The 14,666-nt window shown below is 44.5% G+C and overlaps 1 protein-coding gene and 1 long non-coding RNA gene across 6 annotated transcripts in view; one reads left to right on the forward strand and one right to left on the reverse strand.

Moving 5' to 3' along the window:
* Nucleotides 1-6,484, reverse strand: part of rxrgb (retinoid X receptor, gamma b) — a 30,868-nt gene extending 24,384 nt beyond the window's left edge. For 2 of the 4 annotated variants that reach the window (XM_035524096.1, XM_035524097.1), the window contains exon 1: nt 6,300-6,483. In XM_035524096.1, the coding sequence (XP_035379989.1) occupies nt 6,300-6,330 (31 nt within the window). In that variant the 5' untranslated portion in view covers nt 6,331-6,483. Of the gene's footprint in view, nt 1-5,549; nt 5,635-6,299 lie in introns of those variants that run through there. The other 2 variants (XM_035524099.1, XM_035524098.1) reach the window with 2 other exon arrangements.
* Nucleotides 6,214-9,178, forward strand: LOC113590477. 2 transcript variants are annotated; one of them, XR_003412105.2, is made up of 2 exons: nt 6,214-6,303; nt 8,196-9,178. It is a non-coding gene; the product is annotated as an uncharacterized LOC113590477 (long non-coding RNA). The 2 variants fall into 2 exon arrangements; XR_004775792.1 differs by having other exon boundaries at nt 8,313-9,178.
* Nucleotides 9,179-14,666: the final 5,488 nt, after the last annotated feature.

Raw genomic sequence — 14,666 nt, forward strand, 5'->3', positions numbered from 1 at the left:
GTAAATGATAGAAGGCAGGTTTAGAGTCTATCAGCCATAAAGGAGAGTGCAGTGTGACAGACTCCTCTCAGGAGAGCACAAGTCCAAGGCTGTGTGTGGTTAGTGTGCCAGGACTTCACAGGACCCTCCTGTCTGCTTGTAGTTGCAATCAGTGTAGCTTTACCTAACACCTATTTTTATACACTTGGAATTAGCTTGCGATTCTAAAAGATGGAATCTGGGTGTCACCTGTCTTATGTGAGACTGTGCGAGCTATAAAATCAAATTTAGGTTTGATTAGACTCTATTCTTCCCACACAACCATGATATTGATCCATGTGTACACAATCAACATATTAGTCTGACAGCACAGTTTAGCATGTGGCGCTAAAAGAATGACCCACATGCACAAATTACGTTCCTGTGTCTTTAAATGAGACATTTTCTGTCCGGATTGTGTTTGGAGCAAATGAATGCGTTAACAGAGCAGTGGAGTGGCAACAACACACACACACATACACTCACTCACTCTCACACACACACACACACACACACACACACACACACACACACACACACACACACACACACACACACACACACAGAGTTTTATGGCAAGCGCATCTTGCCATCAGGCTTGGATGGATCCTTACACATGTCCTTTCATATGTCTGTGCACCTGTGTGTGCAGGCATGTATATGCGTGAGTATGTGTGAATATATATATATATATATGTATGTATGTATGTATGTATGTATGTATGTATGTATGTATGTGTGTGTGTGTGCGCACATCTATATATGTATGTCTGTGGGGGGGGCATGTGTCTGTGTATAATTATATATATACACACACACACACACACACATACACACACAGTGCATCCGGAGTGTGTTTGGAATTGTTGTAAATGTATTAAAAATAAAAAAAACCAAAATCACATGTACATAAGTATTCACAGCTCAATACTTTGTCGAAGCACCTTTGGCAGCAATTACAGGCTCAGGACTTTTTGAATATGATGCTACAAGCTAGGCACACCTATTTTGGGCAGTTTCTCCCATTCCTCTTTGCAGAACCTCTCAAGCTCCATCAGGTTGGATGGGGAGCGTCAGGACACAGCCATTTTCAGATCTCTCCAGAGATGTTCAATCGGGTTCAAGTCTGGGCTCTGGCTGGGCCACTCAAGGACATTCACAGAGTTGTCCTGAAGCCACTCCTTTGTTATCTTAGCTGTGTGCTTAGGGTCATTGTCCTGTTGGAAGATGAACCTTCATTCAGGCCAAAGAGTTCAATCTTTGTTTCATCAGAGCAGACAATTTTGCTTCTCATGGTCAGAGTCCTTCAGGTGCCTTTTTGCAAACTCCAAGCAGGCTGTCTTGTCCCTTTTACTGAGGAGTGTCTTACGTCTGGCCACTCTACCATACAGGCCTGATTGGTGTAGTGCTGCAGAAATGGCTGTCCTTCTGGAAGGTTCTCCTCTCTCCACAGAGCAACGCTGAAGCTCTGTCAGAGTGACCCTTGGGTTCTTGGTCACCTCCCTGACTAAGGCCCTTCTACCCCGATCACTCAGGCTGGCCAGGTGGCCAGCTCTAGGAAGAGTCCTGGTAGCTCCAAACTTCTTCCATTTACGGATGTTGGAGGCCACTGTGCTCATTGGGACCTTCAATGCTACAGAAGTTTTTCTGTACCCTTCGCCTGATCTGTGCCTTAGTACAATCCTGTCTCGGAGGTCTACAGCCAATTCCTTGGACTTCATGGCTTGGTTTGTGCTCTGACATGTACTGTGAACTATGGGACCTTATACAGACAGGTGTGTGCCTTTCCAAATCATGTCCAATCAACTGGATTCACCACAGCTGGACTCCAATCAAGTTGTCGAAACAACTGAAGGATGATCAGTGGAAACAGGATGCACCCGAGCTCAATTTTGAGTGTCATGGCAAAGGCTGTGAATACATGTGATTTTTTTTTTTTAAATACATTTGTAACATTATTTTGTCATTATGGGGTATTGTGTGTAGAATTTTGAGGGAAAAAAATGTTTTAATCCATTTTGGAATAAGGCTGTAACATAACAAAATGTGGAAAAAGTAAAGCGCTGTGAATACTTTCTGGATGCACTGTGTGTGTGTGTGTGTGTGTGTGTGTGTGTGTGTGTGTGTGTGTGTGTGTGTGTGTGTGTGTGAGATTATATATATATATATATATATATATATATATATATATATATAAAATGTGCGTGTGTGTGTGTGTGTGTCTGTATTATTGAATGAAACTTTAATCTCCAGTTCCAATGCTGGCTAATTCTACTTTAATATCGGAATATTGGCAAAAAGAGGAAAGCCGAGTGAAGGAAACGACAAGAATAATGCTTGTCCAGAATGCTGCTACATGGCCATGCTGGGAACGCCCATTGCTTACAGCACAGAGCGAAACAGGAACATGTCCTGAAGCAGGACACCAGGGAGCAGGACACCAGTGGAGCACACCCTGTCCTTCAGCTCCTGACTCTGAACACGTGAACATATGAGGAAATACAGAAATCCAAATATTGAAGTTTTGGCTGCAGTCATCTAAGGACAACATTTCCATTAACCATCAGCAGAGAAATGGAGAAAAATAGAGTAAGAAAAAAGTGTGCGTGGGGGATGGAGATGCCAGAGAGAACAGATCTATCTTCTAAATATGTCAGCTCATGAAGGAAATGTCCCACATAGACCTAATGAATGTGTCAGAGCGGAGGCCACATGACTGAGTGGCACAGATGAAACTTGCCGTGCAGGAAGGCGCAGACGAGCTGGATGTGTCCACGAGCCCACAAAAGACACACAACACACAGTCAGGACTGACAAATGCCCCTTATAAAGGTTTAGAAAACAGAACGATATAGGAATTCGAGTGGGATTCGAGTGGGATTTCGGCTTTGTGGGACAAAGGAGGTTGACCTATATCCAGTGCTAATACCATAAAACCTGAAGATGATGCAAAACAACGTTCACAGGGTGTGGGTCAGGGTGTCCTAGGTCTGTCCTGGGTCACGTGTGTCTCACTGCGTCCTGGGTTTACAGTTATCCCTTAACCAAATGGATCTCTAATAGAGATATATTAAATATACAATTAATAATCCAGCACTAAATGTCATTTGTGACCAGAAACCCACCCTGATTTTTGGAAGGTGGGCTTGTGTGCATGCCTGTCGCTATCACAGAACAAAAGATGGATGTCTTGTTAAAACCAGCTACTAAAGATCTGATCCTGTACTGCAAACCTCTCCCGTTTCTGCCAAACGCGTGGCTAAAATCAAGCTTCAACTTGGCTCTTTAACCTACGCCAAAGGAAAACAATACAGAAGAGCATTAAACTGTAAGGCGATCTTGGTTTTCTTGCCTTTGGTTGTTACTCTTGTTTGAAGTGAAACTGATACTGTCCTCATTTTGCAGGGCTTTAGCAACAATAAAAGTCCAGTGGAGTGTGATCCTCAAAGCCTTTGATCATCTCAGCGTGAACGTGACGCTTGGCTGTTATGGTATGGAGCTCAGCCCTGGCACCGGGACCTCCTGATTCAATCTCACAATGCACCTCAAGGGTAAAAAGCAAAGCCAGAGTTCTTTCTCCTCCTATCCATGGGTCAGAACTCAGGGGTCCAGCAGCAGAGGGCAGAGCTTGTTCTGTCTCCTCCTATGTATGAGGTCAGAATGCAGGTGTCCAGCAGCAGAGTGCGGAGCTATGCTGTATCACCACATCTCCAGCCACATGGTCCAGCTACAACTTTGGCTCTCAAGTTCAAAGCACTTCTTGCAGTATTTTAGTGACAGACGGTCAAGGAAAACATAATGAGAAAGACTAACGTCCTCTTCAGCTATCAGTGACTGTATGACAAAACCCCCACCATTCAGTCCAGGGCAGTGATGAGAAGTGTTCACGTCCCCCCCTCAGCTCCAGTCTGCTTGAGCTGGGCCGCCCTGCGCAGAGGACGTGTTTAATGGTCCTTAATAAGGTCTGGTGTTACTGGCCTCTTGCGGACCTGCTGGTGGTTGTTGTAAATCTAACAAACACACAAAAGTTTAGTGGCAAATCTGCCGTGTCACTGCTGCCAGAAACTGCTCAACCACAGAGAGGACAACGTGCTAACATGCTAAACCAGCAGGGTAGACCCACTCCACCCACTCATCCCAGTACACAGTACTCCACCAGGACAGACCCACCCTAACACAGCACACTAAGAGCCACTCAGTTTGGCTCTGAGGCCGTGTGAGGGTTATTTATATCTGCCATATCCAGCTGACTACTAACACACCCACCGCTCACTGTATTTAGGGGCTTCTCTCCCTCCGCTCATTAAAGCACAAAGCCCCTCCAGTAGCTCTTTTGCAGCCGTGCTGTAACACTCTCAGCGTTTAATACAGACTCGTAGTCCACCACGGTGAGCACTACAGAGAATAGCAGCCATGACGGCCTTGCAGCCGTCCGATGACTACAACACAAGTGAGCTTCAGCGGGCGTGTCCTGCCAACACTGCCAGTGTTTACAGCCTTGGTCCAGCAGGGTATGTCTGCAGTGTTGAAGTCAGTATTTAGAGAAGAAGCATGGTGCTGTGGTACAATACTCTGCCTTCTAATGACCAGAAACGTGCTTAAACATTGCCGTGGTCTGGAATTTTGATAAGCGCCTCAGTAACTGCATCGTAATAAACCTAAGCGATCGGGCATTGACCCCTCCATGGACACGGGGGCTTTTCGCCTAAGAAAGTGAATTGTCCCTTCATAAAAAAAGAGAAGTCAACTTTTTTCACTGGTGTCAGCAAATTCAAAAACACTCCTTTTATGACTGAATCAGAGCAATAGGCATGAGTGGGTGAGTGAGAGTGAGAGAGAGTGTGAGAGAGAGTGTGTGTGTGTGTGTGTTATCGCAAACAAACTGCAAGAGAATCATTGACTGTGTCTGGGGGCTGGAAGTCCAGAGTGCTTCAGCCCATACCCACTCCAGTCCTGCTGGAAACCTCCAGCACACTGAGTCCACTGACGTTTCTCCAAAAATCCTGCTCGGTCAGTGTGTCTGTGTGTGTGTGTGTGTGTGTGTGTGTGTCTGTATGTGTGTATGTGTGTGTATGTGTGTTTAAAACTGACTGCGTTATGATAACATGTCGTAAAACCAAGTGCACAGTGGGCCAGTGTCTGAGACGTTAAAATAAATGCTAAAATATCCATGAGGCCTCATAACACCCCCTATCCGTGGACTGAGTATTGCAGCATTTCTTTATGTACATTCTAGGATAAACTGACTTCATTCAAACATAAGCCCCATTTGATTAAATAATTTCATTATAATTTTCATTCAGCAATGTTAGTTCAGTTTAACATTAACACCTCCATATTGCATTTAATGGACTACTCAATAAATACAAAATCAATATATGCTCATATCTCTCTCTTTCTCCCCTGATAAATCACCATAAAGCTACAAGTTACCTCCGGGTGTACAAATGATGGAATGGTGGGATACCAAAGACGAAAGGAAAGCAAAATCAAATCTACTACAAAAATCAAAGGCGCTGAACTATACATACAAATTAAATGTCTTCTCTGATTCAGCAGTCAGAATGTGTCCAAAGGCATGTGTCCAACGAGACGGAGACAGTTAATGACTTTGACATTCATCATATTCGGTATCTGATGTGGCGTAATTAGGCGTCCTAGACAGTCCAGAGCGAAACAGCGCGTTGGTAAGCAGACATGGCGATGTCGACAGGCTGCAGCGATCACGTACGTTCCTGTTTACCCTGTAAACAAGTCAAATGCGATCTCGCCCCGCATCGTTATAATTCAGCAGACGTGCGAGAAGAACGGAGCCGGTCGGCGCAGACTGGCGCCGCACGTGGACGTCCGTGGGCCTGCTGAGTTCCGCATAGTCTAGGCACCGAGCCCGTGCCGCACGCGGCTGGTCTGACAGCCATTTCCACACCGATCAGTCCTGATCCCGACACGAGCAGTTTAGCAACAGTCGCGCTCGAGAGATAAATTACACACGCGTAATTAAAGTGCCAACCTCTGACCCCGTCCATAAGCGCGAGCGGCGATCACCTGACCGGAGAAGCGACTGCTCCTAATGTCAGTAAACAACGGCGCGAGACAGGCGCCTACCGAGCGGGACTACCGAGAGGCGTCCAGTCCCGGACGGCGGTCCGTCGACGAGAAGCGTCTGCCGTTTCCACTTCCCCGCTTCGACATGCTGCGCCATGTAAGCGACCGGACACCGTGACGAGCACGGGAAGAGCTCGGGAAGACTCGAGGAGCGCGGAGGCGCGCGCAGGACTCACCGAGGTGCAGATACGCGTCATTGTTCTCCATGTCGCGTTAGTCCTTCTGTCGTGTCTCGAGCTGACTGGAGCTTGGCCGTCAAACACAGCGGCATCTCACTCCACTCCACTCCCTGCACGAGCGAACTCCACAGCGCGTGTGGCAGCGCCTCCGCAGGGCCCTGGGCGAGGGAGGAGGGGAGGAGGAGGAGGAGGAGGAGGAGGAGGAGGAGGAGGAGGAGGAGGGGAGAGGAGCGGAGAGGAGGGGAGGGGAGGCTACCGACACCGGCCACGAGAACAGGGAAGCCAGGGACTGGAAACCATTTGGTAGCACGGTGTCGGGTTTTGTACTAGAAAGTAATTTACGGCAAGCAAGCAAGCAAACAAACAAACAGAAATCTACCAGTGGGACGCTAGTTATGCTTCCCGTAAAAGACTGGATTTAAAAAGCACAAGGGATATTACAAGTAATAAAATTAGCCTGTTTGAGAACGAGTAAATATACGTCCATTGTAGGAGGTGGCGCTCTCAGACGGAGAAAGTTTTCAAAATGTTGTGGGGAAACATTAGGTGTATGTATTTTTCAGTTATACGCGTTACGAAGATGGATTTAGCGGTTTCGGTCAGGTCTACGTAAGATTCGAAAACTAAACGTAAATATGTTTCATTCTCTGCATCTGAAATCATCTTATTTGTTTTGCCGTAAAAGCCTAGCCGATAACAGGAGCACAGTCTATGTAATATTGATAGCTGGTATTTTTAGGTAGCCACGATGTGGTCCGGGACCCCTTGAAAGCCCCCAGAGCTCCTCCGGGGGTCACGCAGAGGTTAGCTGCCACAGTCCCGGAGGTTATTGAGGAGTCTGTCCGCACCGGCGGCTGCGCGGGGTGGGGAAGCCCGACCCGCCGGTTCAGACTACAGCGCAAACCTCGCTTTCTCCGCCAGCCACAAAAGAAACACAGGGCGACGGGAACTAAGATGGATAGGCCTTTTTCCAACCCATCTCACACCAATCAAGTCCTTTAATTCCCGCTCCCCTCCCTTTGTCCATTAGATAACGTAAATTCATTAAAGTCGGGCTGACGGATTAAACCGGTGATTTGTCAGTTCCGCTTTTGTTCGAGCGTAATAGTGGCACATGGTGCGGGGCGGCGCATTGTTGCCGTTTAGGTCGTTGCTCTCCGGTAAATTCTTCGCTTGTTTTAGGGGATAGTCTGAGAACCCTTGAGTTCCTGGTGCCATTTAGGAGAGCTGCGTGTAAATTGTCATGTCTGAGTAATAATAATAAATCAGTACAAATGATCATAAATCCATCGCCAACGTCCGAATGTTTCAGTCTCAACTCTCTACAGTAGCCTGCTGACCTGTCGGATCGCTGTGTTTGCACGAGCGTTTGTAAAGGCTTATAAAGGAACAAACAGCACGTGAATGTCCGTGCTTGTTCCGCCATAATTCATTCATTCATCCATTTATTTATTGATTTATTTAGACCAATGGCTAACTCAGCATGACATATAGAGACCTACAGAGAAATGAACTTGCTTGGGCTTTTATTTAAGAATAAGAATGTAATAGTGTATGTAATATATTGGTTTGAGAATGTACAGTAATGCTTTCACTAATAACACACGATGCATAGATACCTTCCTAAGTTCCTCTTCTCTAAAAGACAAGCAGACACACCGTATGCAACAATCCCTTTGTATTCGCATTGTCATCCAGACAAACAATTCTAAAGGCGGTTCCCCTGTCCAGCACATCGGACCCAGCCCCCTGCTAACACAACATTACCGATTAAACAGGGATAATCCAGCTCGGATACCTGACACATATACATATGGTTTACGTATACTGTGAGTCACATCTCTCTCTCTCTCTCTCTCTCTCTCTCTCTCTCTCTCTCTCTCTCTCTCACAGACACATGGACGTGAGAGAGAGCACACTGTCACTTTTGCAGAATGACAGTCTCTCTAAACATATTCTCCTTTCATGGTGTTTGCACAAACTCCTCTCATCACCCTTCCTTCTTCTCAGCTTCCTCTGACGAGCCCCTTGCACACCCCCACCTCAGGGAGCTGGAGGGAGGCTTCTGCGAGAAGCTCTTCTCTCCATCTGCTCATCCTCGTCATGCTTCATAAAGCCACCCCCTTCTGATCTCCACACCCCCTGCTCCCCCAGCACACATGGAGAGATGATGAGTGATCTGCTCTCCGGATGCTTTAGCGAGACAATGCTGCACCACAATGTTCAACATCATCAATCTCTCCAGACATCCATCACCCAAACAATAAAGCGAATGGACAGAGGCCATTCTCTGTGGGCTCTCGGGTTGTACACTTTCCTTCTTTTTTTCTCCTTTCTCTCCATTTAAAAAAAAAACAAACATTTTTCTCTTTTTGTCATTAGCAGTAATTGGAAGCACTACCGTGAGGGGAAGAACGGACCCAAATCCAGTTTAGAAACGGAGGCCTCACCAGTGTTTGCCCAGCGTGACCAAGCCCATGACTGTCACTTCTGTAAACAAATGTAGCCTCTGTTTATTCAAGTTCATCCTTTTCGGTTTGGGACTGATGTGCTGTAGAACTCTTTAGAAGCAACTGCTGGTGGAATTCCAAAGACAAGAGCTGTGTTGTATTCAAAAGAAGGATGGGCCAAAGAAACACCTTCCAAACATATTTGTAAACTATTCTCAAAACAAACCAGCACTGCAACATTATCACGTTATTATTCTTTGCTGAATATAAGCGGTTGCTGCTCATAAGGTATGTGCTTTACTAGAAACACCTTTATACACTGGAAACTTCAGTAAAACCATCTTATAGTCTGTGTCACCCCATTCAGTCAGTCAGCATCTTTTCATCACTGATGAGTATTATTGGCTCCCTGTTGCTGAATGGCAACAGCAGTTACACTCCTGTGTCTGATACATTTACAGCATTTAGCTGATGCACTTATTCAGAGATACTTACAATTCTGACTGAACACACCTTGAGCAATTGAGAGCTAAGGGACTTGCTCAGGGGCCCAACAGTGGGGGGGCTTGAACTGGCAACCTTCTCAAGTACCTTAACCACTGAGACACCACAGGTAACACACTTGTGCATGGAAATACAGGGGCTATAGTCTCTACAACCACATTGTGATCTAAATAATAAAAGTTTATAATAAAGTGGGTGCTGAGACATGTTTGGGGTTATTAGTGTACACGTTTAAAAGGATAGTTCTTTGTCTATGCAGGAAATAGTAGAATAATACAGGGATGCTTGGAACCACTTCCTGTGCTGAATGTTTGGCATTTGGCCCACTGCTGATAGAAAGACTCTGGCTTTGGCCTGTAGGCTAGCAATAGTGTGTAATGTCCAGTACTTTTCAAAGTTTATACAGACTGGAACAACCCATCCACATCCTCCTACTATGGAGGGCTCATTTTAATCACAAAAGTCAACAGAGGCAAACATAACTGCAAGATGAGGGCAGAAAACAACTCCAGTCTTCGCCGCCGACTCTCATTGGCACTCTGCTCTGCCAATGACCTTTTCCACCAGGAGTAAAGCTGCTCTTCCGTGTGCATTTGTTCCACAGCCCAGCCATTTTCCACAATGCTGGTGCAATGGACAAACTGCACATTTATGGATATTTTTCAGTCCTATATAAAAAGCTACAAAAGATTAGGTACAAAGCTGGATTTAGTGGTTGGAGTTTTTCCTAGGACATAATTTGTAGGAAACATGATACAGTGTCCCTCGTTCAGAACCACTTTGTGATTTCTTTATGAGTTCACATTGGCTCTTTCAAACTTCTTCCCAAAGAAGAAAGAAGGTGCTAACTAACCAGAGATGAGGTAAAAGAATGAAGAAACCTGACATAACACTGACTCTGTCACAGGTTAAAGAACTGAATTTTATCAAATGGATAATGTGACATTTTGATCAACATCTGATGTGAAACACACTGCACAGATCAGAAAGTAAAAGGTTTGTTTCTTGCCATAGAAACATTTGAATATTGGAATCACAATGTTAAGTGCAACCAACTGGGAGAATGGGAGTGAGGAACAGACAGGTGAGGAAAGACAGACGAGCTTCCTGCGCTCCCAGCAGCTCTTCCTGCGCCCTGGGTGTCACACCAGCCCAATAAGCCTGCGTCTCAGACGTGGGGTCACTCAGACGTGGGGTCACTCAGAGGTGGGGTCACTCAGACGTGGGGTCACTCAGAGGTGGGGTCACTCAGACGTGGGGTCACTCAGACGTGGGGTCACTGGGCTTTAGGGACAGTTAACCAGGTCAGGTGGGGCTCATGGTTAATGTAATGTGAAATAGTTTGACTAGTATACTTAGACAAAACATTTAAAATTGCTTATTCTTCTGACTAGGCAGGTCATGGGGGAAGCAGACATAAGTGCAATATATAAGTATTCTCCATTCAGATATATTGCACTCTATATAGTGCAATATCTAAGTATTCTCTATTCATAAGACTGGATATTCAATTCAGCACAATACTGAGAAATGTGAAATATCAAAGCTTTGTATTGTCTTTGTACAGTGCTGTATGATACTGTGCTTACGTTTTGTATTATTTGTCAGTATCTTTTTTTTCACTCCATACAGTTACTTTTAAAGATTGACGCCACACGAAATATTGTCGTACCAGTTATGATGACGATCCAGAATCTTATTCATCTCATCATTCCCAGTGCAGGTTACCAGGAGACACCCTCACCAAGCCCATCGTTACTGACTACGAATCCACCTCAGAAAGCCTAACAAACAGACAAATGGACAAATGGAATGGTCAGAGAAGGTATGTGACCAGGAAACACAGCCAAAGTGGCAGAAGGTAAAGACCTCCTTGTGCACACACTTTTCACACTGATGGTTGGATCGATTCTTAGCATCACTAGCAGAATGCAAAAAGTAAAAAGTAAGTAGAGCAATGAAAAGCAGGCCTTGATCCACTAAACTAGTAAACAACGAGCTCTAAAATAGTTTTTATTTTTAGGATTCTTGCAAATGCTGTATCAAAGCAGCTTTAATATTGTTTACAGGCAAACAGTATTTTTTAAAAGTTTCAGTGTGGTTTTTAATCAAAGTGTAGCAAAGTCTGCTCTTCTTAGACTTCTAAATATTATTTAAATGCAGACTGTCTCTGGGGAGGTTAATATAATAGTTTTAATATATTTTGGTATAGACTTTGATACCATTAACTGCCCTTTAAATGTCTATTTCCTATTTGTCAAATAGGAGGTTTGCAGTATATCAGTAATGTGATGTCCCCTATTGAAGCTGAATTTTGGGGTGCATCAAGGGTCCATCTTGGGTGCTATTTCATTTTCCCTTTACACCTCCTTTGGATCCATGAATGTAGCATGTTAATGATTCTTTTAATTTATTTGTTGATGATACTCATTTGTATTTATCTGTATTTGTAATGACTTTGGTAGATTGGTTAACCTAAGCAACTGTCTGCTGGACATAAAGGAGTGGATATCTTATAGCTTTCTTTAATTAAGTCAAATCTGAAGTCATCATTGTTGGTCCTGATATTCTAGGAATTTACAGCTAGCGTTTGGTTCTTTGGAGTCATGTGTTTGTTACGTTTGGCCTCCCTCCTGGTGTCCCTGTTCCGTGGTTTCCCTGTCGTGTCTGTTTTCCTTTGCTTCCTGGTTGTTCCGTGCCTTGGTTTCATTTTCTCCCCCCTTGTCTGTTTTTCCACGCCTGTTATTCCTTTCACCTGTGTCTGGTTTTGAGTTGATTAGTTCATACATTTAAACCTTGTCTGGTGCCCTGTGTCTCTGCTGTTCACTGAATGTCTGACTACCTGTAAACCTGCCTTTGCCTGTGTGTATTTCTGAGTTCTTTCTAGTGTCTTTGTTCTAGCCTGTTCCCCCCCCAATTTGCATTTGTGCGCTTTTGCTTTGTGTTTCCTGGCCTTCGTTATTCTAGCCCTTGGTTTATTCATCGTGTACCCTCATACTGTCCATGTTGGCTCTGTGACCCTGGACTACTCTTACGACTACGACTCTGGATTTGCTCCTAATAAATCTCGCACTTCTTTGCACATGCGTCCGCCTCCTTACCGCTCACCGTTACAAGGTTAAAACATTTTTTCTACAAATTTGTTATATCTTTGATCCCTGTTTGAACTTTTTTGCTGCATTGTAAAACTGAGCCCTGTTTTATTCCAGAAATGTTGCTAAAATAATTTCAATATACTGCAGAAATATTGTCTTAGCATCATCATAATTGGATTACTGAAACGAGTTTCTGTTTGAGAAATGTTATTCACCCTCAACTTCAGCCAGTCTTGCTACTAAGACCAAGCATAGGAAGCGTTTGCCTCTAGTGCTGGGGCTTCCTGTCACTAGTTACCAGAGACCTTTACACTTTCATTTTGAAGGTTTCCACCAAAATTATCAAGCACTATGTGATAAGTCTGTGGGGAATATTTACTTACTGTCCTGATACAGGGACAAGAGAATTCACTGTCAAGCCAAGGACTGTTAGTTTCTCATAAACTTTGTTTTTTGTTTGTTTGTTTGTTTTGGTCATACAACAAAGTTAAAATCAAAGTGGGATTGTGCTGTTGCAGTGAGTGCACCTCCACTTTGGAACGATCTTCCCATGATTACAGACCGTCAGAATCTGTGCAAGTTTTAAAGAAATACATGTTTTGATTCTCTTGCTTTTAGTGGTTGCTGGTTTTTGATGGTTTGTACATGTTGTGATTTCCAGTAATGAGTCAGTGTGTTTTCAGATTGTGCCAAATGCTTTGGGCTGGGACTGTGTTTTGGAATATATGTTGTGACGCTCCATGTGACTTAGTGTAGAAGATTGATATATAAATAAAGATGTACTTATTTACTTACAATATGCAGGACAATTATCGGTTTTAGCGTAGTAGCATTTGAAATATGAGCCTGTAGAAGCCGACAAGGTAGTTCTAAGACAAACATGTCAACCAAACACATAGAAACACTTCTGGCATCTTCTCATGGACTGTATCTCAGTCTCAGCTGTGCAACTCTGCTTTCTACTGATTTATTACACTTTCAATGGAACATTTAAATCAACCATCCATAGTCTTAAAGGTCTTTTTCAGTCTGACATTGGCCATGCAAAAATATTTAAAAATACTTTGTTCCTGGGAATATAATTATGTTCAATAGCTAAAGGAAAACTTGCATGGGGACTAGTCAACAGATGGGGTTAAGGGGATTAGACCACACTACTAGCCATATGCATGTGCACGTCAGTCCCATAATGAAATGAATTAATCAGCACACTGAACCTGGGAGGTGGGGCCTGATCACTGGGGCCCCCTTTGCTTTCAGACGATAAAGAAAAGCATGTTGGGGAAGACTTGAAACAGTGTCAATCAGACGAAGGCGATGGGCGCAATCCCAGAGAGATTGTGCACGAGCACCTCGGGTTAAGCCGACCCAGTCCTGAAAAGACTCATGAGATTAGAACCATATGCACCTGTTCCTGACCTTTAGGCTGCAGCAATGTCAGTCGTCTGCCTGGCATCAAAGACATAACAGGGCCTAAGAATATCTCTCAGCACAGCCAGCTGTTCCTCCGAGCCCTGGCCAGGCTATCTTCATGTCAGGCCTGTTTCTGAGAGCGGAAAATAACTGGCTCGTTAAGATGTGTATCTGCGCATGTTTCAGCACATTCACATTCATCTGCAAGCAGGCTGGCATGTGTGCAGTCACAAGTGTGTCTATATCACGTTCTATATGTGACTGGCCACGAAACATCCCCTCAGACAAAAGTGTGGTGTCCTTAAAAGGGAATATTACTAGTTACACATACAAGGTGTGGGAATGTTCCTGGGATTATAAATACAACAATCTACAATCTTGTATTTAAAGGCAGCAGTGCACAGGTGATGCAGAGACTGGAATGGACTTAGTCACACATGACCAAAATGTCAAGGTGTCACCTTTCACGCTGCATTAGACTGAACAGGGCCAGCCACAATTATTACCCCCCCCCCACACACACACACACACACACCTACCCCTGCCCCCAGCAAGTAGGTGAAAGAAAAATAAAAGCAAACTGTGTCATATTTTTGATACAGTAAATATGTAAGGAACCATGCAACTTTGTAATCTAATTAATTAATTAATCTAATTAATACATGGAAACAAGGCTTGTTAGAGCATTTACTGAAACAGGAAAAACCGGGACAGCTCAAAGTTACTGCCCTCAAACAGACAAATCGCTACGGCAGAAACAGTGCGACCCCCAGCCTTGGTGGTCGTGGCCCCTCGGTGAGTCCTCTGCTGCCACCTTCAGGCGCCCAGCTGTTCCCAACGCGCGTTTGGGCCTCGACGGCTTCCTTACGGAAGCTGGCCAGTGAGACGTGTACGTAGCGTGA

The sequence above is a fragment of the Electrophorus electricus genome, chromosome 3 (assembly GCF_013358815.1).
Source record: "Electrophorus electricus isolate fEleEle1 chromosome 3, fEleEle1.pri, whole genome shotgun sequence".
Taxonomy (NCBI): domain Eukaryota; kingdom Metazoa; phylum Chordata; class Actinopteri; order Gymnotiformes; family Gymnotidae; genus Electrophorus; species Electrophorus electricus.